Source organism: Schistocerca americana, chromosome 2 (assembly GCF_021461395.2).
Source record: "Schistocerca americana isolate TAMUIC-IGC-003095 chromosome 2, iqSchAmer2.1, whole genome shotgun sequence".
In the NCBI taxonomy this organism is placed as follows: domain Eukaryota; kingdom Metazoa; phylum Arthropoda; class Insecta; order Orthoptera; family Acrididae; genus Schistocerca; species Schistocerca americana.
Window position 1 is genome coordinate 446,021,085 of NC_060120.1, and position 27,130 is coordinate 446,048,214.

Here is a 27,130-nt window from a genome sequence, read left to right on the forward strand (position 1 = left end):
CGAACAAGCTAAAACTGGATTGTGGACCAGAATTAAAACTCTCAACTTCACCTTTCATAGGCAGTGTTCTTACGTGTTGAGGCTACCTATAGGTAAATAAATGACTGCAGAAGTTACTCTGGTAAGGTTCGCAGGAGAGCTCTTTTGTAATTGGAAAATGGCAGAAGAGGTATTGGCAGCACTGGAGCTGGAGACAGGTCTGCAAGAGTGTTGCAAAAAAAAAGAGAGAGAGAGAGAGAGAGAGAGAGAGAGAGAGAGAGAGAGAGAGAGAGTCCTAGTCCAGCAAATAGTTTTATCCTAATAAGAAGTTTAAAGTGCGTCTCTCTCTCTCTCTCTCTCTCTCTCTCTCTCTCTCTCTCTCTCTCTCTCTCTCTCTCACACACACACACACACACACACACACACACTGGTGTGCAAAACTTAAGGACCAGAGTAACCTTCACATGATGTGTCATAGTTGAGTAGCAGCTCAATAAAATTTCTACCATACGTAGAAGGAACAGCTGCAGTGTAGTACAGAATATAACTGAAAGCAGTACGCAAAGAGATGAACATAAATGACACTTTTCTTCAAAGGCAATAATTAGTTGAAGTCACTCGGATTTATAATGGTTCCCTGGACATTACAAAAAGCAGAACATTGTTCTTAATAGAGTTTGTGATCAATATGGACAACAATGCAAGCTCCCATACTGGCAACAAGGTTGATAATTAGTTCTTACAGTAGGACATTCCCTTCCCTCACCAGCACAGTTGGTAGCTGGTGCATGGTTGTTTGTGTATGTGGACATACTGCAAAATGTCTCCTCAACACATCCCACACATACTCAAAAGGATTTAAGCCGGGGGGATAGGCAGGCCTGGCCATTTGCCTAATATTGTCTCGTTCCGAATCTGCTTTCATCAGAGAAAAGTATGTGACTCCACTCCTCATTGGCCCAGTTCCTATGCCCTTGACACACGATTCCACCCAGTGGATGTCAGTGGAACACAACGTACTGGTCATCTGGCAAAGACACCATACCCCTGCAGTCACCTTGCCACTGTAGAGTGTTATGTTGTGTGCCTGCCAGCCTTGTCACACATGGTTGCAATTCCACCTGCTTTTTGCCGTGGTTCATTTCTTGGCTGGGACCAATGTAGTGGTCGTCTGCTGCTTCAGTGACTATGGTCGACCACCTGCTCTCCTTCAGATGGCAGTGACTGTGGTTTGGAATGCTCCCTGTGCATGTATAACAGTGCTGTGAGCAATATCAAACTCGTGGGCTACTCTAACAGCACTTTATTCTTCTTCCAGTTTCCAGATGATTCTTCCCTGTGTGAAGTCATCAAGATGTTATCTCCCTACCATGTTGTGATGTTGACACGATAGTCGCACTGACCTTACACATGTGACGCCCAGCTTTCTGTATACAACTGGGAGACCTCTGACAATATGCTCCCGACTTGCATTCATTTCCCAACTTCCTGCTGACATCACTTTTATGACTTTTCTTCCCTTTCAAAGTAGTTAGGAAAAAGGTGTTGGACATGTAGTAAGACAGGTTATAATAGTGGGATTATGTGAATGATCTAAAAATGGGAAGACAGGAAGAACAATGCACATTATTAATGGATATAGTAAATGTTATATGAACTTGAGCATACTTTCTGAAAGTAACGAATGTCACGGGAATGGGAACATAATTAGTAATTTAACAGTTTCTGTGAAAATATTCATTTGTTCAGACCGCCACCATAACAATGAAAAAAAGTAACTATTAGTCTGGGTACTTGAATTTATTCCCAAACAATCAATGTCGTGTATTCTGTATATTCTGAATGTTGTGCTGTATTATTAGTGTGAATATAATTAATTTTATGCATAAAACTATTTTTATTCCAATGTTTTGTTTCAGCCCACCGTGCTTCAGTACACGGTCGGAGTCTTGGGCGAGCGGCCCTCAAGCAAGCACGTACACTGGAGTTAGAATTCACTTTGGCCCCCAGACCTAATGCAATGCGACGTGGTCCCCGTAGTGGGGGTGCTGGCGGTGGCAGTAGTGGTGGTGGTGGTGGTGCCACTGGTGGCTATGTTGAAGATAGCGGTGGAGAACTGATGGGCTTTGATGAAGGTGCTGCTGCACCACCACCTCCACCACCACTTCCTGCTGCTGCAGATTTTCCAGTGCTCGGCGGCAGTTCTGGTGCAGTCACAGTGCGATCCCTACCTCCTCCTCCACCTCCCGTCTGCCGACCCCGGCGTCCTCCTGTCCTGAGGGAAGAAGATTTCCCCGCATTAGATAGTGGATCGTCAGGTGGAACCTCTGGTCCACAAGGTCGGAAGACTGTGCGTGTGAGTGTAAATGGGGAACGGCCTTCATCTGCTTCTAATCTCTCCATCAGTGTAAATCGGCGTGCAGATGGAGCACTTACGACTCGACTGTCAACTTCGCGTGGCTCCAGACCAATTCCTGCAGAATCTGGCACACCGAGAGAAGATTTTCCAGCTCTTGTTCGCCACAGTGACACTTCCTCTCAGTGGTCTTCACCTATTGTGAATAACTTGTCCAATGGTGACCCACGACAGTCCCGTGCACAGTCACAGCCACACCCTCGACAGTCCTCAATAGTTAAAACTACGGGAGCAACAGCGAAGAAAGCATCCTCGTCACTTCTGATTCCTATGCCGACCTCTTGGCCTGTTACACACGATGAAGAAGACAGGGCACCTGCACCTGTGTCTTTGGGAACTGTCAAGGTAAAGTCCAAAAAGAAAAAACCAAAAGGAAGTGTGACAAATCAGGTTAGTTTAGATCAACCACCCAGTCCTTGCAAAGTGGCAAACCAGCAGGACTCGGGTACTAAGAAAAAAAAACAGAGTCCTGATAACAGAACTAAAGAGTCAAATATCAATGGAAATGTGAATGACTCTACAGATTCTGCTACTGCTTCAGTTTGTGCGACAAGTGCACCTGAGCGAAAGAAGTCACAACTGCTCATTACTGGTCTCAATGCTGCCAATGAAACAGGAGGCAGCCTTCCAGCTCCACCGCCTGGTTTCCACAGTACGTTGTCACCACCACCTGGTTTTTCTGTTACACTGAGTTCAGTTGCGAGGGCTCCTAGTTCAGTGCCTGAGAGCAATGGTAAGATATTGTTACTACATCTCCACTGAAATGCCTTTTTTTGTTATTAAATCAGGATGACGTTGAATATATATCGTTTACCTTAAATTGATAATTGATTTATCTGTTTGTTTGTTTGTTGTGACTCTAGGTCTGACGTTCACAAGCAGTAGTGGGAGGAGCTATGCAGTGAGTGCACAGTCCTCTGAGGGTCACAAATTTGTACCACCACCTGGGGCAGATCACCGCAACAGGCAGTTGGTAGCCCGTGTAGCTGAGGCAGTTCCTGATTTAGATACCTTTTTGCGTCGATCTGCCGAATTCCGAAGAGGGGCACTGACTGCCAGAGAGTTTTATGATGCTTGTGCCCAAGCAGCTGGTGAACAAACTTTTGCTGAGATATTTCCTGAACTGCTTCTCTTGCTGCCAGACATAACGAAACAGCAGGTAATCACACTGGCTAAATATATGTAATAGGTGATGTGTATTCAGAGAGACTAGGTATTTGCAACTTACCTTTGTGACATTTGTTTGAAGTTGATGATATTGGTCTTCTTCATCATGGTTAGAAATTAATAACAAATTTCATTTGATGTTCAAAGCCTTTTACAAAAACTTCGAACCAAAAATTACTGAAAGCAGATGTATTGTACAGCACAGCTTGAGTGGGGTGTGTGCAAAGCGGAAGAAGTGATTTGCCAGGGGTGAATGAAAGTCACAAAATCCAAGAGAAGTCTGTGTTGGTTGCAGATTGGGACTACAATGTGACTATTCAGGAAGGATATTAATTATTCCACATACCAGTGATATTGGTGGCAGGAATGGATAGACAGACCTCTAGACAGTGATATGACAGGGCTGAAAGTTGAGTAGTAGAGTAAAAGGCAGATACATGTTACAAAGAGACGAGGTGGGAAAAGATGCCATGTAGGGTGCCCCAGACATGAGGGAGTGAGATTCAGAAGCATCTCTGCAGGCAGATGTGGGAGGCAATCACATGGTCTACCTCCCACACCTCGATTGATTTTACAAAGAATGCTGGATAGGGCAGGATCTTAGTATGGGCTTTTTACTGCCCTTAGACTATTGATTTGTCAATCCAGCACTTGTAGCTGGCTCGATCGATTGGGTAGCAAAGGTAAAATCTCAGTGAGATAGTCTGATTGACAACTGCGATTGTACCTACAGTTACTCAGTTTGTAATCTTAGTTTGTGTTTCGAGATTCACTTGAGGCAGTGCAGTCTTTTAAGGCGATGTTTGCTATGAAGATATTAGTACATGAAATTTTTTTTTCCATATGACATTAACTGTAATAACAAATTTTGATACACTAAGCAGAAATCTTGAAGTATGTGCAGAAGTATTGGTCCTAAAGTGTACTTTCGTTGCTGTATCATTGTATTTGTAATAAGTAACAAAAGTGATGATTTGCATGGGACACACTGCAACATGGACAACATCACATATTCTTAAAGTTACTTGAGTGTTTTTTCAAAAATGAACATCAAATTTCACCATTGTATAAATTCCACAACAAATGCTCCCCCCCCCCCCCCCCCCCCCCCCCCGCCCCGCCCCCCCGTTTTCCCCCAATTTGATGTAGATAGTAAAGAGCATACTTCCTACAATAGGACCAGTCCTAGTAAATGAACCTTTGGTTAATGATAGGTTTAAGCTCGTACAATCTTTTGTTCTTATTTTTTGTAAATCTTCCATTTATTTGTCGCAATTATTCATAGCAATAAGTAACTCTTTTTTTTATTAAAGGTCATACTTTTTAAAGATTTTTTTTATGTTACTACTTTATTGATAAATCTGTTTTACCCCTTCAATAAGATTTGACTGCATCGTATTACTTATATATTAGTTGCTCTTTAGAGACAGTGAACTTCCGTGTCAAATTCTGCATAGCTGTCTATGTAAGGCAAATAGCTTTATATGCTGCGTGCCCAGCTTTCTTCTTACTCCATGTTCGTATCTGGCCTGTATGTACCTTATTGCATTAGTAGCTTTTCAATGAATTTTTCAGCCATGATAGGTTATGGGAGAGGTATATTGTGTGTGTGTGTGTGTGTGTGTGTGTGTGTGTGTGTGTTAATCACCATCATTTAGAGCTCTTACTATGTAGCATGAAACTAATCATGCCTGGCAGCCATTTTGGAGGCTGCAATTTTGAATGCAACTCATAATTTTCAAGTGGAAAATGGGTTGTGTAATGCAGCAAGCAGATAAAGAGATAGAAAAGAAATTCAGTTGTGCCATTTGTTTGAGCATAGCTTTATTCGTTCGTGAGTTGAGTGATATTTCTTCCTTACAGCTTACACAAAAGCTCATGGTGTTACCACTTTTAGGGGATTTCGATCAACCCCTCCCAGGCAGACCACACATTACCCGCAGTGTGATGATGAAACTTCTCATCAAATTCTGTGATACTGGTTCAGTAGCAAACAAAAAGCCCAGTGATAGAAAGCAGCTACAGAAAACAGCTACAGGTGAAACTTCAATCACTGTACTATATCATTCAGTAAGAGTCCAGGCCACAGAATTTGCTACATCTCACAGGCAACTACATTCACCTGTACATCAGTGAGAATTTTGGCCACACACAAATGACATCCTTACAGAATTTTAATGTTACAACATCTTAGTGAGAACGATCCAGATCGTTTGGGTCAGTCTGCAGGAAGGGGGACATGCAAGCTGGACAAAAACTGTTGTTTGCTCTATGACATGCTGTTCACAGATGAAGCTAATTTCTGTACAAACAGACGTAAATAAACAAAATCACAAATACTACTAAGATGTCAACACTCACTGTATGATCAATCAAAGATAGTTGGCACATTAAAAGTGCTTATTTTTTATGGAATATAGGGTTCTTTTATTGCTCAGCCCTTCTTTATTGGGAGTATACCAACAGCAGTTTGTCATCTGCAGTTGCTGCTATCTGAAGATGGCATATTTCCAACTTTTTGTTACACACTGATGTCGGAAATCTCCCCTTTACCTTGGGAAGCATTCCAATTACTACCAATGTTAAGGATTGCATCGAATAGTAATATCGGCACTTACCAAATGAAGCACACGGTTCTTTGTTGCTGGTTAAGGAATACTTAACCTAAATTCCTTTGGATGTAGGCTGCTCCTCTAGGAAAGAGAATCCTTGGTCTCACTGTAGCTGGTCTTTATATATGTGTATGTTGCAATAATAATCTGCAGAATTTTGAGTCATCGTCGTTTACTCACGAAAAATACAAAACATTTTCATTGTCCAGCCGTTCCATCCACACCAGCCATGTGCATTCAACTGCCGTTCCAACTTCCTCCAAAACACATCGCCCCCAAAGAACAAAAATTTACAAAACATTAACATCTTTGGAAATGGAAGATTAAAGATTTAACCACTAAAATTAATATCAATAATTCTGTCTCACTAGAAAATGCATAATTAAGATCTGATTAACAATTGGCATAAAACCGAAAGTAGACACTAAGATCTGCACATAGTAATGGGAAGGATAGAAATAGGAAGGTGGCTCCATTTCATGTCCCACTTCATTAGAGGCTAAATGTCTGTGCATACCTGGATTCCCAGTTTCCATGGAACTAGATAGGTTGTAGTGAGTGTAAGTGGAGTGGCTGCCATGTTCCATAAATTTAAGTCAATTAGATTTTTCTCTATGGAAGCATTCGAAGGCAGTCGTGTTTGTGGTGAAGGTCACAAACCTTGAACACTGCAAGGAGTGGATAAGGATCACTCAAAAATGTTTGCACTTTAGGGCCGTTTAGTTACTCAGGTGTCTCCGCAACGGAGCAAAGAAAAGCAATATAGCTTTGTGATGCATATAGGAAAGAATCATTATTATATCACAGTCTAACATTTACTGCTGTGCAAGTTATTGGTTTGGGCAGTTGGAACAAAACTAGCACACCTAGCAGCTAGAAAGCCAGCTGTAAGATTTTGTTTTTAATTATTTTTCTACTGAATTAAAGGAATTGCTGTTATATTTTTGCATTCCAAGCATTAGTAAATTATCGAGAGACATAATTGTCGTTAAGTAAATGTAAAAACGGATGAATCTCACTGATTGAATAGCTACAACTTATTTATGAAGAAATACTTATGAGTGTGACTGCAGCTTACTCTGCTGAAAGCAAGAGAATATAAACACATATTTCATGCATGAGAAGGGACTATGTCTGTTGTCTTCTTATTGTGATAAGCACTTTCCTTGAAACATAATTTTATGTCAAACCTAATGATTTTCACTTTCTTATACTTCACATGACTTTCTAATGTACAAATATTTCTGTGAAACTGATTACTTTTGCTTCAAAAGTGGCTGAGTGAATATGTGTAAGATTCTTGCTGGTTTTTGGCTCAGGTGTAGCAGCAATTGTGGAATTGGTTTCTTCTGTGTTGTAAACGGTTTAATGGCTTTTGACAATTGATTATCACATCTCATGATTTTTTTTTTTCCCCTTTCGGATACAGTTGTGGTGTCTTACTTTGTATGTTAAATAATAAAGGTACTTCATTTCATACAAGTTTCCTCCATTCCACATTTACTTATTTGAGTTTAAGTGTAGTGTAGAAAACATTGAGTAGATATACATCTTCTTTCTGCAAAATGTCAAGTCATCTACTGTTTATTATTTATTTTTTGTTCTTAAAATAAACTGACATTCATAAACTGACATTCTTCAGAAAAATGTGTAGATGACAAGAGAATTGTAAATAAACTGTCCCGTAATGTACTGAACTGTACTTCCCAGGGTCCTCAGGAAAATAAACAAAGACAATAGTGGTATCATTTTTTAGTTATTTGTGATTTTTTATGGCACTACATACGCTCCCTATTGTGAAAACTGTTAAAAATCCGTATGTACAATATTATTTGCACTCATCTGGTATTGTATTCAGAAGTATCTGCTTGGAGTGCTACTGTCACAGTTTATAACAAAAATAAGCAGGATTGTTGTGACTGTATGTGTTAAACTATGCTTATATGCTGAGAAAATTGTGTTACTCTGATAAACACCTATACTTCAAGTGGACATTTTGCCATGATAAAATTTACAGCAGAGCTTACACTATGCGACTGCTTCAGCATGGCAGCTAGCCATCTCCACTCCCTTCTACACAACAAACAATTCGCCATCACTTTTTAGACTTACAAAAAATATTACTCTGTGCGAGATATGCTTAAGTAAACACTCGGCCACTTTCAGGGAAGCAAGAGTTCCACATTTGTGAAGAAGTTGCATGTGACCAATTCTTGAACTCCACGTAAACGTGTGGTTTTTGGGCATTCTTATAGACTATGTTTTGTTGTTGAACAAGGTTTTATATTTTTATTCCACATTATTTTAAAAAGTTTACAAAAATGCAGTGCTAAATGGCACAGGTCATAAAGCATAACGTCATTCATTAGTAGTGGGCTTCAAATTCTTGTCCAGCCATACATATGCATCTACACGCCACAAGCCACTTGACAGTGCATGGCAGAGGTTAACTTATAGCAGCGTTATCAGTTTTTGTTCCTGTTTCATTTGCGTATTAATTTGGTGAGGGAGGGGGGAGCAGTGGTTGTCCATAAGCCTCTATGTCTCTCTGTGTGTGCTGATCTCATCATCATATTCTCATGATGCTTATATATGTGAGTTATATAATGGGGACAGCATAATGGTCACACAGAATTTGTCGAAAACATCATCTCTAAATTTACATGGAACAGTTTTTTGAGACCACATCATCTTTCTTTTAAAGATCCCCTTTTACATTCCCTCAGCATTTCTGTTACTTCAATATAGACTATACCGACCTGTTACAATCCTAGCTTTGTGTCTCTGAATTTGTTCAATCTGTTGTTTTACCTACTTTGTAATGAACCCAATCTCTAGGAAAGTAGTCAAGAATTGGTCATAGTAATGTCTTGTATATGATTTCCTTTTGAACAGAATAGGTCGTGTGTTGAAAAGAGATCATAAGATGAACATCTACAGAAGTAAAACAAGGGCAATGGAATGTAGTCAAATCAAATAGAGCAATTCTGAGGGAATCGGATTAGAAAATAAGCCACTAGAAGTAGTAAATCCTATTTCGGCAGCAAACTGATTGTGGCCAAAGTAGAGAGCTTTTAAAAATAATTGTTAGCATCAAATATAAATATAATAGCAATGGAGGTTAGATTATATGGACTTCCAATATATGGATTTGTGATTATCCGGATTGTCAAATGTGAGAAATATCTCTGTAGTGTAGTCTGTGTCTGTAGGAACATGTCACACTGGGACTACCAATCTGCACCCTGCATGATCTCTGCTGCACCCATTTCATAATTGTTTTAGTTTAATAGTTGCTAATTGGTATGCTGTATGTCACACCTGTGCTTAAAAATTTCAAAGCACCAGAGAGTGGTGTTATCACCTAAAGATAAAAGTTATTGATCCATCAGAGAGAGAGAGAGAGAGAGAGAGAGAGAGACTAGTTGTAAATTAACCAATAATTATGGTGAATGTATTTCTGTGATCAGCGGTATTAAGAATACTACTGGTTCATTTTTTAAGTACACCTGTGAACTTGATACAGTAGTGAAGATGGGAGTAAACATCAAAAAGTGATGATGAAACAAACAAATGATCTTTTGGAAGAAGCTTTATGTAATTCATATGTACAAAAATGATCAACTAGGCAATTGATAGTTGCTCATTTGTTGTGTAAAGGGGCACTACAGTTTAAAAAAGGTGTCAGTGAATTATTTTTGCCAAAGATTTAAATCTAATTATGGAATACACAAATTGGAAATATGAGCTGAAAAAATGTCAGCTGATGTAGATGCTGCAATTCTGTGAAAGGTGGTTTTAAAAAATAACTGGACAGAAATGAGGATGACTTGGACTTTGTTTACAACATTGATGAAACCATATTAAAATGGAAATAATTACCTTAAAAATCTTTCTTTTTGTGAGAGAATTCAGCTTTACAATATAAAACTAGTAAAGAGTGAGTAACTATTAGTTTGCGCACACATTACCGGGTCCTGTAAAATGCCCTTGTTGCTCATCGGAAAATCCAAAACCCCAGATGCCTAAAAAATATCAGGGTTCCCGTAATTTTTAAAAACCAAAAAAGTACGTGGATGAACATCGAAGTGTTCATTGACTGGTATGACAACATTTTTATCCCTGAAGTAAAATAATTTCAACATGAAATTTGTAAACCAGGGAAAATTCTATGTTTACTGGATAATGTGCTAACCTTTCCTTCAGCTGAACAGAGAGAAAATGGGATGTTTGTAGTAAAGTTTGTGTCTCGTGATGTGACATCCTTTCTACAACCAGTGCGTCAAAGTGTTACCAAAACTTTAGAATTACTTTATAGAAATCAACTTCTACATAGATTGTTATCTGTTGATGAAGATAACATAGAAGTTGTTTTGTCATTTCTTGAAATTAATGAATTTAAATTAATGTTGTTACATGGTTATAGATGCCATGGGATTTGATTGAAAAGAAGACTAAGAGAGGCTGACTTATGAAAGTAATGATCAAGATTTTCAGATCATGTCAGATGACGAAAGTGTTGGAAACCTATTCAGGCAAATGAACAGCAGGAAATCCAGGTAGATGAAACAGAGGAGAACGTAGATGCAGAAAATGCTGCAGACTTGTTTCGTGTAGAAGCATTTCAAGCCCTGGAAACAGCTTGCAAATGGTTCAAAAAATAAACAGTTATGACATCGTGAGTTTACTGTGTTTAAAACAAATTTGTGATAAGCAACACTGAAGCAAAACAGTTGTTTACATCACACGACAATCTCCAAATATTTTAAACAAAATTAAACTACAGTGACTGCCCTGTGTGACTTTTGCTAGGTATTTCATGACTAAGGTTGCAATAATTTCGTAATTTTAAAAACATATGCATGTATGTACATATGAAAATATCTCTCTAATCTCATATTAAACATTGGTTTGTGTTGATTTCAATAAGGTTTGTTTGCAATAACCAAGGTATGTAGAGTGTGTCGAGGGGGGGGGGGGGGGGGGGGATTGGGATGTGGATGACAGTGCAGCCGTTGTCATACTGCAGAAACGGAGTTATTTATCTGCCGTGCAGGATGAGTTATTTATCTGACATGCAGGATGAGTTTACCAGCTCCCCTGGCCACCAGTCTCCCCAGATTTAAACCTAATCAAGAATCTTGAGACTACTGCAATTGGTGTTTTGGACCATGGATCTTCAACCGAGAAATGCAGCACAGCTGGCCACAGCACAGGAGTCGGCATTGCTCCACATTCCTATTGGTACTTTCCAGAATCTCATTGGCTCTCTTCCTGCACATCTCACAGCAGTCTGTACTGCAAAAGGTGGTTATTCAGGCATTTGACAGGTGGTCATGTTAATGTGACAGAACAGTGTATTAAATCTAGAAAGATAACCATATGACTAAAAAGCTGTTTTCTTCATACATTCATTTTCTTCATACATTCGGTTATCCAGATTTTTGATTGACCAAATGACTTACAGCAACAATTAGTTTGATTAATTGAGTCTAAATTGATGTCAGTAACATTGGTTTGTAATTGTGTGCAACCATTCTTTTACCCTTTTTGTAAATAGGAGTGACCCTTGTTTTGTTTCCAGTCACATGAATCAATTCATTGTGCAAGAATTTCTTGCAAAATGTGAGCTAGGAAAGGACTAATACTGTGTTGTATTAAAAATGAAATCTAATCGAAATCCTATCAGGGCCTAGTGGCTTGCTCGCTTTAAGTAGCAATAATTGTTCTTTTGTTAGTGTGTATGTAGTTTCCCCAATCAATATTGAGCACATCAAAGTCACTAATACCACATGCTTAAGGTACTTCTATGTTATCGAGTTTTTGGCTGTCTTTGACTACTCTGTGAACAATGTATCGGAATCTGGTGTTCGATAGAAACCCATCCAGTTATTAATAAAGTCCACTGCTCCTGGCTGCTCTTGCCCTTATTATAAGGAGCAGTTAAATGAAAACAAGACAGATGGAGAAAAATGAGTCTGCTGTTTATTATTTCAAAAGCAGTCCCCATAACTGTTAATACAATTATCTCACTGTAAGACAAGACAGACAGTGCTTTCATGGAAAAATGTGGTTGTCTATGGAATCATGATTGGTACTCAGGCATGCACCTATTCATTCAAAGAAAATAGACATCCATCAATATCTTTCTCCATGGCTCCAAAAATTTGTAGATTGCGTGGGGAGGGATCGGGACAGTATGGAGGATGTGTAAGGGTTTCCTAGTGAAACTTCTGCAGTGTAGTCGAAACAACAGGCGCATCAACTATGGGAAGGCAATGATGACATTTCCCTTTGACTGCAAGTGCCTCTGTTTGTTTACTTTCTGGAACACAGCACCACAATTAACACTGTGGTTACTTTTCAGAAACAAGCATGCCATCAAGTTCAAATGCCCAGGAATGTTGATAGACAGCGTCACCCTGTTGCAGGATAAAGCTTGCCCACACATTGCCAAGGTTGTTCAGACTTTTCTGCAGAAGCCTCCATGAAGTCCCTATCTTTCCCCATGCAGTTTCCATATTTTTGGGAAGAAAGACATTCACAGTTTCCGTTTTGATCGGACGAAGAGGTGCATGCCTGGGTACAATCCTGGTTCCTTAGGCAACCACAAACATTTTACCATTTTTGTCTCACAGTGGGATAACTGTGTTAACAATTAAAATGATTATTTTTGAAATAATAAATAGTTTACTTACTTTTTCCTTCTGTCTTCCATGTTTTCATTTGGCAGCACTTTATAATTCAATCTGATTCATTACAATTAATGATTCTGCTTGTCAGTATAAACACTTGTTTTTCTGAAGAGCCTAATTTGTCATTCTGATATAAATTTCCTGTGGAAAATTATTTCATTATTGCAATATCTGCCTTTGGACCATAATCAAGTGGTACTGCAAAAGATAAAAAAATATACACAGTCTCACAAACATGTCATCTAATACACTCAAGTGCCAAAGAAAATGATATAGGCATGTTTATTCAAATAGAGATATACGTAAACAGGCAGAATACAGCACTGTGGTTGGCAACCCCCATATAAGACAAGAAGTGTCTGGCGCACTTGTTACTGCTGCTACAGCGGCAGGTTATCAAGATTTAAGTGAGTTTGAATGTGATGTTACAGTCGGCGCATGAGCGATGGGACACAGCATCTCCAAGGTAGTGATGAAGTGGGGATTTTCCCATACTGCCATTTCACGAATATGCTGTGAATATTAGGAATCTTGTAAAACATCAAATCTCTTATATCACCGCAGCAGGAAAAAGATCCTGCAAGAACGGGACCGACGATGACTAAAAAGGGGATCATTCAATGTGATAGAAGTGCAACCCTTCCCCAAATTGCTGCAGATTTCAATGCTGGACCATCAACAAGTGTAATTGTGCGAACCATTCAATGAAACATCATCGATATGGGCTTTCAGAGTCGAAGGGCCACTTGTGTATCCTTGATGACTGTATGACACAAAGCCTTAAGCTTCACCTGGGCTCATAGACACCAACATTGAACTGTTGATGACTGGAAACATGTTACCTAATAAGATGAGTCTAGTTTCAAATTGCATAGAGCAGATGGACATGTATGGGAATGGAGACAACCTCTTGAATCCTTGGACCCTGCTTGTCAGCAGGGGACTACTCAAGCTGGTGGAGGCTCTTGGGACTCCTGATAAGTCTAGATACGACTCTGACAGGTGACATGTACGTAAGCAATCTGTCTGATCACCTGCATCAATTTATGTCCATTGTGCATTCTGATGAAATTGGGTAATTCCAGCAGCACACGGCCCGCGATTTATCCAGAATTGCTACAGAGTGGCTCCAGGAACTCTCCTTTGAGTTTACACACTTGCGCTGGCCACCAGATTCCTCAGACAGACATTATTGAGCAAATCTGGGGTGCCTTGCAGTGTGCTTTTCAGAAGAGATCTCCTCCCTCTCCTACTCTTACGCATTTATAGACAGCCCTGCAAGATTAATGGCATCAGTTCCCTCCAGCACTCCTACAGACATTAGTAAAGTCCATGCCACGTCATGTTGGGGGCACTTCTGCGAGCTCGCAGGGGCCCTACACAATACTAGGCGGGTGTACCAGTTTCTTTGGCTCTTCAGTGTAGTAGTACATTACAAGAAATGTTGAAAATAATAGATGTTTGTGAAAGTCTGCATACAGTGTCTGTGCCAAATTTTTTGTATGTTTTTATATTTTACCTATTTGTTATTTTAGCTTTTGTAGTACTACTCGATAAGGGCCCAGAAACCAAAATTGCAAGAGTGAAATAAATAATTTTCTACAGCCTATGATGAACATGATGCTTTCAGAAAATTCTGCATGACTGTGAACTTTGACCATGAGAAGTTAATTTCATATGTTGTTCAAAATTTCATTAGTCTCTATTTCAAGTTTAGACTACGGTCAGTTCCTCATATGATGTGAGGTAACTGCTTTCTTAAGGAGACATGAACTCTGGACCTTTATTGAGAATACTCCAGCACTTAACAGCTTTCATATTGAGATATACACACTCCTGATTTGCTATGTGGTCTGTTGAAATCATTGGTTTGCCTGATGGTGGTTTTCTTTTTATTGAGGGCTAAGAGTTTTGTCTAATCTAAACAGAAACTATGTGCATTCAATAGTACCTTGTTGCCCAAGTGACTTTCTGTTGTATAATGTGCATTTACCTATCCAGTGCAACTTTACACATCTCCACAGTGCAATGTAGGTCAAGTAATATACAGCCTGTCTTGACAAATAACTGGTGGGCCTCTTAAGTTACACCCTCCATTCTCCATCAGACCAGAGGACTCAGTCCAGTCCTTATAATGATGTTGTAAATTGACAGCTTTGCAGAAACCTCATCAGTGAAATTGGCTGCCAACGCCATTTCCACCAGTCTCTGGAAAGAACTGATATTGGTCTCAGAACCCAGGTGACAGACATTGTTGCCAGTGTGAACAATGATCTACAGCTGACTGCAACCTGTGCTCTCAGTTGCTCCCAGGTTCTCTCTTGCACCCCTCAGGGTACACATTTCCTTTGTTTCCCACCTGTTATGCTGTTTCCATAAGATGGGCCATGACGAGCTTAACATTGGAACTACTGGTCACTAACATTCTCTTCTTTCCCATGTACTTAATGTGTATGCGTGCTTGTGCATGTGCCCTATAACAAAGGAGATGCTGCTGCTGTTTGAGCATGAAAGGCAAAGCACAGAGCAATTGGCTCTCTCATTACCAGTGGGAGGTAGTACCTCACATCTCTTTATCAGAGGTATGAGGCAAGCCTTTCAGCTATTAGCCTCATACAATCTTCCCATCAAACAATTCCAGAACTGGCCACATTGAATCAGCACCTGTCAGATGATCACTCAGAGCTCACACCACATGAGCAGATAGAGTAGCTGGTGACAGGAGACTACCAAATCATTGGCACAACTTGCAGCAGGCGTATGAAGTCAGTAAACAGTGGCCAACACAGCTTGCAGCTGTTCACAAACAGCAGCAAACTCCTTTGGCATGATCTTGTCATGGTCACAATCCCAGTCCATATCTGAATGAGAACTCAGTTCTTTCTGGAACAGAAAAAGAGGAGTAGGTTATACTTATGTAAAGACTAAACGAGAAGAAATATACAAACCTCAGGGTCCATCAGCTGAAAGACTCATTGTACTTCATGCCGATGGCACAGGGTCTGAGTCACTACTGGAAGTTACTTAATAGTTGCTGGTTCAGACTGGCTGGTTGGTTGATTTAGGGGAGGTGACCAAACAATGATGTTATTGCTCCTATCGGATTAGGGAAGGAAGTCAGTCATGTCTTTTCAAAGGAACCATCCTGGCATTTGCCTGAAGCAATTTCAGGGAAATCGTGGAAACCCAGGATGGCCGGATGAGGGTTTGAACAGTCGTCCTCCAGAATGTGAGTTCAGGGTTCAGACTGATTCACACAGTAGTGTTGCTAACAATGACATTGAACCACACTATACATAAAATAAAGAAGAACCTAGCAGCTCCAAAAATACAAATACATAAATTATAAAGCACTACACACCCACACTGTTTACTGCTCATTTGCAAACGGAAGCATGTAAAAAAACTGGAACAGTACCTAGAGCTGATATCACAGTGTCTGTGTCAAGTCTATATAAAGCTTTTCCATGGCTTTTCTAAACCTTTAGATTCTAAACTCATCATAAACTTCATACTAATTGGTTTCACTGATATTTCGCTTGATTGCTTTCCAAGCCCTCCAAAAATAAAACAGTATAAATAGCCTTTGAAATTCCATGGTGGATCCTTTGAAAATTACACAGTTTATGTCCATCTCTGTGTATGTCCTATATCTGTTTGTGCTGAGTCCTTTGTGATATGTTTTGTGATGAGATGTTAAACCCTAATTTTCCAACACTCTTTGTTGATTCATCATACTAGTCTGAAATTTGTGTGCCATATTCTTAATTGGCAATTGTGTTTGTGTGTGTTTCTTAAAACAGAAAAACACAGAAAGAAAGAAAATAAAAATGTTGGCTGCTGGAATGAAACACACAGTCTCTTGAACAAAATCGCTTACTTCAAGTGAAGTAATTGATATATGATATGATATTTTGTTAAACTGGAACTGGAGCCCAACAATTTATTTTACATATGATGTGGCATTATTCTTAGTATTCTACTGGTGCATCTCATGACAGATTTATAGCTTTTACTGAATTGAAAAAATGGAAATGAGCATTTGGCATCATTGGCCGGGAGGCCCCTCACGGGGCAGGTCTGGCCACCTTGGTACAGGTCTTATTACATAGAGTTCTTGGCAGTACAGCCAATCACCAAAATTTCTTGGTTAACTAAGAGACACACAACACATTTACTGTGAGGCACACCAATGTGCAAAACTACTGTAATAAAATCTTAAATTTTACTGTTTGCTTAATCTGTTGCTGATAAGTGAATGACCAAGATTGACCAGGATTAGTAAATTTTGTTTCCTGATGTGGCAGGCTCTTCTTGGTGAGTGCCTGCAGGTGCCTGGGTGGGAAAACACGACATTTGGACAGTCAGTGAGCCGACCATAGCCTATGTGACTGTTTGCCCTGCTCAGGTGCCAAGCTGGGCAAATTAAACACATGTACGACAGAACGATGTGTGAATACAATGGTTTAGTGCCGCCTGGCCCTGGGTAGCCTGTGCTACCTGCATTCATCCACAGGCTAGATGATGGTCACTCATGGGTGCCCGCGCACCATGGCAGTGTTGGAAGAGCCTGTGATATAGGTTATCAGATATTTTTTACCTGAAATCACATCCAGTAACTGCCAAGGTAGTTTTTTGAACAGTGCCAAAGCAGTATTCTGTCAACAAAGATGTAACCCGCAATCCAATATATTGACATGACATCATCTTTCCTAATAGTTACTTAAGGCTTATTCCATTTATGTATAAAATAGTATATAAAATCAATTATTAGGTGCTCTTATCATTGTACTAATTCATTTTCTTTTTGTCAAAACATTGAATATAAAGTTCTTTGTTTGCTTTGTTTAGTAGTAATATCTCTCGTTTTTAACTGATACAGTGTCTGTTTAAACCCATCTATTTTTATAGTGTTCATCTGAAATTGCAGTATTTATTAGCAGATATGAACAAACATAATGCTATAGGTTATGCACCAGTGACAATAACCAATCATTAATTTTTTGCCCAAACTGGTCTGGAGTGTGCTGCTTATCATCAGTGGTTTGTACAGTTTCTTTGAGAGATTGGAGTTACATGACTGCATAGGGAAGAGTACTCTATAGAGGCACATCCATAAGACGATTTTTTTGTATGCAAAGCTGCTGGCATGCTCTTGATCTTTTGCCCCACATATTGTTCATTCACATTTCTGTTGCACTTACCACTGCACTAGTCACTTATTCTTTTGCACAATACTCTCTTTCTAAAGCTCATCTTTCATCCAAGATCTGTCGCTTTGATATAGCTCATCAACAATACTCTGAAATTTGAATCCTGACTGTTATTTAATTTGACTCATTTATTGCCCCTTATATATCTTCAAAAACAAGACTTGGAGTGAATTTTTGCTCTTTCCAGAATTCACACATCTTAGTAGCTGGCAGGTGCATACTCTTCCTGTCTCTTTCACCAAACAGAATCAAAGATTAATTTGTAATGTTCCTTCATCATGTCGTTGGCTACTTAAAATTGACCTCCCTTTGGCAGCCGTAATATACACAAAGGATGGTTTTTCACTTTGTTTATTTGTAGAGACTATAAAGAGTAAAGTAGCAAACCAAATAAAAGTTAGTGTTTAAAGTGCGAAAATGATAATAAAATATTTGATAAAAAATGGAAGTTTTTCTTTTCTGGTGAGTAAATAATTCTGTAACTTAATTGCTTTGCTTGTTTGGTTATGATATTAGGCTAAATGTAAAAGTTTTACATACTTCTTCCCATAAACATAATTGTCATCATTTCAATATTGTGAAAAGGAAAGTTGCTACTCACCATAAAGCAGAGATTCTGAGTCACAGATAGGCACAACAAAAAGACTGTCACAAATACAGCTTTCGGCCAGTAAGGCTTCCACCAAAATTAGAGCGCGCGCGCGCGCCCACACACACACACACACACACACACACACACACACACACACACACACACAAAACTGCAGTCTCAGGTAACTGCAGTCATGTGTGTGAGTTGTGTTTGCATTAGTGTGTATGTGTTTGTCATCTAATTTTTGACTGAGGTCTTACTGGCCAAAAGCTATATTTGTAACAGTATTTTTGTTGTGACTGAGCATCTCTGCTATATGGTGAGTAGCAACTTTCCTTTTCACAATATTGTTACATTCCATGCTGGATTTTCCATTGTTTGGCATCTTTTCATTTTTCTTTCTTTTTGTTTTACAGCATACATTCAATTGTCTTTACCCTTGACCTTCTTTGGGCAACCTGTCAAAATATTGCTTTTAATATCTTTTAGAGATCTCTCGAAACAGTGGACGTTTTCGTTCTTTACCTGAGATGTTGAGTTGTGTAGTTCTTCGAATATTTAGCAACTGAGAAATTGTGAACACCTGTGCAAAACGCTGTATTGCATGTATCATCTTTTACTGTGAAAAATAGCCCTTTCTAACATGATCCTATTGAACTTTTTGTCTATTGTATTTTCTACTCTGGTCTTGTTTCTTCTGTCATCGTACAGTCACTTCCAGTAGCTATTTAACTGCTTTGTCATGAGTAAGCAACTGTCTGTGGGTTAGTTTTACTTTAGCTTTAATTTATGTGCTTCTCTGCAAATATTTCATAATGATGCTACATACCATTTCTAAATTAACCACATTAATTATTTAAAAATTAACCAACATATGGTTTATTACCATATTTTTAAGTATTGAATAGTGTAATCATTATTTAAAATATTTAGTTGTAGGGTTTATGACTGTGTTTTACTTTTTGTCACACAAACCTGCTTCCTTTGATATTTTAGCCAGAAAAGTAATTACTGTGGTTAACATTTATTTCCTCAACTACTGAAAATTCTTATGGTTGCTACCACAACATTGTGTATGATGTCTGTGCTTTCACTACAGATTTGTGTCCTAAGCTCTCACTTCCCTCACCTCCCACCTGAGATTTAATTTTTAAATGCACTGGGTTATTGCAGCATTTTCTAACAGCTGGCAAGATTTTATAAATTTCAAACAACTTTGTCTTTTTGTAAGTCCTATTCAATTAGTTGCCCAGATTGAGCCTAAAGTACAGAATTACACATAAAATGTATTTCAATACACATATGATAACCCATATAGCATGTTTAATATTTAGCTAACATATATTGATTATTTAATAGCTGCCTTTTCTGGAAATTTATTGTTTTTTAATCTGATGATTATTAACTCATAATTGTCATATCAACATGATTATAGTGCTTTTCATCATGATACTGCCTTTGATGTGTGGAGATAAAAGGAAAACTGATCTCTCTTAAATTCCTGTGTTGTTTGTCTCATGTGTTGTCATAGAAACAACTGTTTGCCTCTTTGTGTGTCTGATCTCCACATTTTGAACAGACATGGCCACATATGGTATTGCATATTTCAGAAAATTGATCAATTTAAGCATGTATGAACAATGACCATAAATTTCTTGATTATCCATCATATTGGGTGGTGGGAATGCAGCCGCATGTAGTGATAACAATAAATAAAGTAGTCTCAGAGTGTAGTTATGATGTTAAGTTTTATTGCATGATTGATTTTGAGACTTCATGCCTCATCCTCAGATGCGCCTGAACATATAATGCAAACCTTTTTAAGATTGCATGCATAAGTGCATATATAACATTATATATAATTTCCTGGAAAGAAAATTTTGTAAGCTATCCATTATACCTGTCTTAAGGTTGGGCTAGAAGTTTAAATATGAACATATGGGAATCATAACTATTTGTAGCAGATGTCAGTAGTAGTTCAACAATATTTTCTGTCTTGAAATATTTGTCATTATGCGGTGATTCTGTTCAAGATGAAGTGAACGTAGATGAATTGGGAGTGAATAACCACTCTCTAATAAATAAATTTAAAAAAATAATCTTCATAATGTTGAAAACAGCTTTTACATTGACCATTAGTAAATATTAATGGGACAAGTGCACTAGGTATAACAACTACTACTATTTGTGCACCAAAGGTTTACACATACAAAACGTAAAATTGTTAATTTTCACCTGTGGTATCATCATGAGATAATGTGGAGTAGGAATTATAATTAGTCCTAACAAATACCAATACTAAGTCAATATTATTTTCTGTCTTGGTATGTTAGACATTGTTATTACTTGGTTTTCAGGTAAACTGAACGTGGATGTATTGGAAGTGATGATGACTCTATTATAAGAATATCTGTGGCCATGAGTAAATATCAATTTGAAAGGTACCCTGAGGTATAGTGATAATTATGTATGCCTCATAGGCAGTAGATTTGAAATTTGAATTTATGTGAAACATTTATCTGTGGGATGTCCTGTGAATGTTACGATAAAATAAGAGAAATAAGGGCTCGCACAGAAAAATTTAAGTGCTCGTTTTTTCTCGCATGCCGTTCAAGAGTGGATCGGTAGAGAGACAGCTTGAAGGTGGTTCATTGAACCCTCTGCCAGGCACTTTATTGTGAATAGCAGAGTAATCGTGTAGATGTAGATGTAGAATGTAATAGTGACGAGATTCACAACCACTATCTTGTTTGACCCACAGTACACCATTCTTCTTCTTACATGTAATACATCATCATATAATATTGGTATCCATCTTTCTTCAAAATTGAAGAACAATTGCAAAGAGAATATTTCTAAGTATATAAAATATTCATCTAATTGCAAACAATACACTCAAACTGGAGAGACAACATGACACAATAAAATGTTTTACTGAATTTTATTGCCACATGGTTATCAGTATCCAGGAACTACCATGACAGTAAATCACTGGTGTATCTTTCTGACTCACTGTCATATAGATAGAGATTAACCTTTGATAATTTGGATTAAATAGTGGTGCAGGTTACCTGTAACGTTTAATATAATGGCTCCTATGATATTAATGATTCTAGTAAGTATTAGTCTACTTTCGATATTGTTATTACCTCTGAAACTATGTTTAAGCAGCCTAGATGATCAGAATAGTGTTTTATTATACCAGGTTGACACTCCAGTGTTATCGTATTGCTCGCGATTGCTTGAATGTTTTATGTGTATAGAAATACTCTCTTTGTAATGGCTCTTCAATTTTGAGTGGAAAAGTGGATATCATTGCTATACAATGATATGTTAATGTAAAGTGAAGACTGCTGTTGTGTTAATATTTGACTGTGGTTGTGTATAATGGCAATGTGGATCAAGTAAGATAGTGGTTGTGAATCTAGTCACTACTATATCCTCAGGATGTTCCTTAGGTGATTATTAACATAAATTCACACTTCTAATGTATAGCCTATGAGGCATTAATAGTTTTCATTATACCTCAGGTGACTTGTCAATTAATATATGCTTGTGGCCAGCATAAATATTGTGTAGTACCATAAATGTTATTATAATACAATGATTATACACTCTCAATAGGTCCAGGTTCACTTACTTGAAAAATAGGAATAATAAGAATGTACAAGGTGCATTCAAGTTCTAAGGCCTCCGATTTTTTTTCTCCGGACTGGAAAGAGATAGAAACATGCGCATTGTTTTAAAATGAGGCCGCGTTCATTGTCAATATGTCCCAGAGATGGCAGCACCATACGGCAGCTGGAATTTTACCGCCAGCGGCGAGAATGAAAACTGTTTTAAATACTTAAAATGGCGACATTTTCCTTACTTGGACAGCGTGCAATCATTCGTTTTCTGAATTTGCGTGGTGTGAAACCAATTGAAATTTATCGACAGTTGAAGGAGACATGTGGTGATGGAGTTATGGATGTGTCGAAAGTGCGTTCGTGGGTGCGACAGTTTAATGAAAGCAGAACATCGTGTGACAACAAACCGAAACAACTTCAGGCTCGCACAAGCCGGTCTGACGACATGATCGAGAAAGTGGAGAGAATTGTTTTGGGGGATCGCCGAATGACTGTTGAACAGATCGCCTCCAGAGTTGGCATTTCTGTGGGTTCTGTGCACACAATCCTGCACGACGACCTGAAAATGAAAATGCGAAAAGTGTCATCCAGGTGGGTGCCACGAATGCTGACGGATGACCACATGGCTGCCCGTGTGGCATGTTGCCAAGCAATGTTGACTCGCAACGACAGCATGAATGGGACTTTCTTTTCGTCAGTTGTGACAATGGATGAGGTGTGGATGCCATTTTTCAATCCAGAAACAAAGCGCCAGTCAGCTCAATGGAAGCACACAGATTCACCGCCACCAAAAAAATTTCGGGTAAACGCCAGTGCTGAAAAAATGATGGTGTCCATGTTCTGGGACAGCGAGGGCGTAATCCTTACCCATTGCGTTCCAAAGGGTACTACGGTAACAGGTGCATCCTACGAAAATGTTTTGAAGAACAAATTCCTTTCTGCACTGCAACAAAAACGTCCGGGAAGGGCTGCGCGTGTGCTGTTTCACCAAGACAACGGACCCGCACATCGAGCTAATGTTACGCAACAGTTTCTTCGTGATAACAACTTTGAAGTGATTCCTCATGCTCCCTACTCACCTTACCTGGCTCCTAGTGACTTTTGGCTTTTTCCAACAATGAAAGACATTCTCCGTGGCCGCACATTCTCCAGCCGTGCTGCTATTGCCTCAGCGATTTTCCAGTGGTCAAAACAGACTCCTAAAGAAGCCTTCACCGCTGCCATGGAATCATGGCATCAGCGTTGTGAAAAATGTGTACGTCTGCAGGGTGATTACGTCGAGAAGTAATGCCAGTTTCATCGATTTTGGGTGAGTAGTCAATTAGAAAAAAAATCGGAGGCCTTAGAACTTAAATGCACCTCGTATAATCACATAAACAAACTAAGGTAGAAAATATTATTGAATTAGTACTGGTATTTGCTATGATTAATTATAATTCCTCTTTGGAGTATTAGGATTTAGCAGAGATCTCTAAACTAACTTTAAGACAGGTAGACTGGTTAGTATATATTGTATATTTTCCAAGAAATTGTGTGTTAAGTTGTATATGCACTTACATATGTAACCTTAAAGCTTTTTACTCTGTGAACAGTTGCATATGCAGATGAACTTCCAGTACATCTAGATTCAGTTTACCTTAAAACCAAGGAATAACAATGTCTAACACACCAAGACAGAAATCAATCGTGCAGTAGAACTATTATCTCTATTACTGCAGCCAGAGGCTGCTTAAATTGTTATAATCATCAGTTTTTCATATTTTACCTCATAAGTGTTGGTAACCATAACTGTCATTGTTTCAGTCCATATAATAGTTCTGCAGTTTCTATTGATTGTACAAAGTGTGCTTTGTTGTGTTTCACACCCTTTCAGAAAATGTCCACAAATTTCTCACAGACACGGAAGTCTGTGTTACTATGAACTGATTAGATTCCATTGCACATGATTACATAATTGGGGAAATATTAATGTCACAGGTTTAAGTAAAAGCCAGAAGCTACAATGATTTACAACAACACAATCTTTGGAGTAGGCATTTAGATTACTTTTGTCACAATTACAGCATAGATGCTGATCGTTGGCAGTCTCCCCCGCCCCCTTGGGGAGAGTAACTGCTTTGAATTAATGTGTTCTTTAAAAAGTTCGCTGAGGCAGGAAAGTTACAATATAAAATTAAGACTTTATTTATAGGAAAAGGCATTGGTCCCAGCATTTTACACCGTAGTCCAGGTAAGATTGCTAAACAAAAGGGGGGAAAATCTTGGTAGTCATCAGTTTTTAATATTACTGATGATTTATTTTGTACACTCCTGGAAATTGAAATAAGAACACCGAGAATTCATTGTCCCAGGAAGGGGAAACTTTATTGACACATTCCTGGGGTCAGATACATCACATGATCACACTGACAGAACCACAGGCACATAGACACAGGCAACAGAGCATGCACAATGTCGGCACTAGTACAGTGTATATCCACCTTTCGCAGCAATGCAGGCTGCTATTCTCCCATGGAGACGATCGTAGAGATGTTGGATGTAGTCCTGTGGAACGGCTTGCCATGCCATTTCCACCTGGTGCCTCAGTTGGACCAGCGTTCGTGCTGGACGTGCAGACCGCGTGAGACGACGCTTCATCCAGTCCCAAACATGCTCAATGGGGGACAGATCCGGAGATCTTGCTGGCCAGGGTAGTTGACTTACACCTTCTAGAGCACGTTGGGTGGCACGGGATACATGCGGACGTGCATTGTCCTGTTGGAACAGCAAGTTCCCTTGCCGGTGTAGGAATGGTAGAACGATGGGTTCGATGACGGTTTGGATGTACCGTGCACTATTCAGTGTCCCCTCGACGATCACCAGTGGTGTACAGCCAGTGTAGGAGATCGCTCCCCACACCATGATGCCGGGTGTTGGCCCTGTGTGCCTCGGTCGTATGCAGTCCTGATTGTGACGCTCACCTGCACGGCGCCAAACACGCATACGACCATCATTGGCACCAAGGCAGAAGCGACTCTCATCGCTGAAGACGACACGTCTCCATTCGTCCCTCCATTCACGCCTGTCGCGACACCACTGGAGGCGGGCTGCACGATGTTGGGGCGTGAGCGGAAGACGGCCTAACGGTGTGCGGGACCGTAGCCCAGCTTCATGGAGACGGTTGCAAATGGTCCTCGCCGATACCCCAGGAGCAACAGTGTCCCTAATTTGCTGGGAAGTGGCGGTGCGGTCCCCTACGGCACTGCGTAGGATCCTACGGTCTTGGCGTGCATCCGTGCGTCGCTGCGGTCCGGTCCCAGGTCGACGGGCACGTGCACCTTCCGCCGACCACTGGCGACAACATCGATGTACTGTGGAGACCTCACGCCCCACGTGTTGAGCAATTCGGCGGTACGTCCACCCGGCCTCCCGCATGCCCACTATACGCCCTCGCTCAAAGTCCGTCAACTGCACATACGGTTCACGTCCACGCTGTCGCGGCATGCTACCAGTGTTAAAGACTGCGATGGAGCTCCGTACGCTACGGCAAACTGGCCGACACTGACGGCGGCGGTGCACAAATGCTGCGCAGCTAGCGCCATTCGACGGCCAACACCGCGGTTCCTGGTGTGTCCGCTGTGCCGTGCGTGTGATCATTGCTTGTACAGCCCTCTCGCAGTGTCCGGAGCAAGTATGGTGGGTCTGACACACCGGTGTCAATGTGTTCTTTTTTCCATTTCCAGGAGTGTATTTCAAAGTGACTGGACTGTGATCATTCACAAGTATGTAGGGAGCAGTGTGTAATCATGTCCAGCATATTCTGCAACAACAATAGTAGAACACACCCAAGGTTCATAAATTTGTTGCAGTCACAAATTCCAGTGTTTCCCTTGTCAAAGATGATGTGGGCCCAACCTGATGACCAGATCAGAAATTGAAAAGTTATGCTGTTTTATACGTCACTCGTAGAAATAAAACAAAAAAGCATGCAGTTTTCCCCGAATAGAAAACTTTGTATGTAGCAGTATTGTGTGCCAATGTAGTTACTGTAGTGTGTAGCTAAAGTACAGAGAGGAAAGTATGCAGGATGTGTGCCCACCCTGTTAGCCGTGCTGTCTAACACTGCTTTCCGAGCAGGAAGGCGTGCTGGTCCCCGGCACAAATCTGCCTGGCAGATTAGTGTCGAGGTCCGGTGTGCTGGCCAGTCTGTGAATGGTTTTTAAGGTGGTTTTTCATCTGCCTTGGCCCTTATTCTGCCTCAGTTACACTGTGTCGGCGATTGCCGCAAAATCAGTGTCTCCATGTACGCAATTACTCTACCAAGCAAACATTTGGGGTTACACTCATCTGGTGTGAGACATTCCCAGGAGGGGTCCACTGGTGGCCAACCGCTCAGTAACCCTGTGTTAGGTGTGGGGCAGTGGTGATGTGAGTGGACTGCTGTAGCCTCTCCGTCGTTTCTAGGTCTCCAGTTCAATACAATACAATGTAGGATGTGTGAACTAAAAGCAAATCTGTGCCCCTTATTCACTTTCATTAACAATTTTCAGTAAAACTGAATATATGTCCTTATGTAAATTCAGCTTTTGCAGAAAATACCAACTATTAAGGGACAGAACAAGAATAAAGTTTGCAACCTGTAACCTATCACTCCAAAAAGTCTCAAAACTGGATTAATAAAAAACAGAAAAAAGTTAATACTTCAGGTATTCTACATAGTTTCCCACCACTTGAGTACAATACACAGCCCATTCATACAACCATGTGAAGCCATAAGAAAAGGTCTCCTTTGAATGATTATCAACTTGCATGTCTCATTGGCTTGAATGTCAGGGTGGTGTTTTACTT

The 27,130-nt window shown here is 39.8% G+C and overlaps 1 protein-coding gene across 1 annotated transcript in view; it reads left to right on the forward strand.

The window, feature by feature from the left end:
- Positions 1–27,130, forward strand: part of LOC124594981 (E3 ubiquitin-protein ligase ZNF598) — a 77,087-nt gene that overhangs the window by 36,682 nt on the left and 13,275 nt on the right. The window contains exons 5-6 of the mRNA XM_047133512.1: positions 1,899–3,128; positions 3,259–3,554. Of these exons, the coding sequence (XP_046989468.1) occupies positions 1,899–3,128; positions 3,259–3,554 (1,526 nt within the window). The remainder of the gene's footprint in view (positions 1–1,898; positions 3,129–3,258; positions 3,555–27,130) is intronic.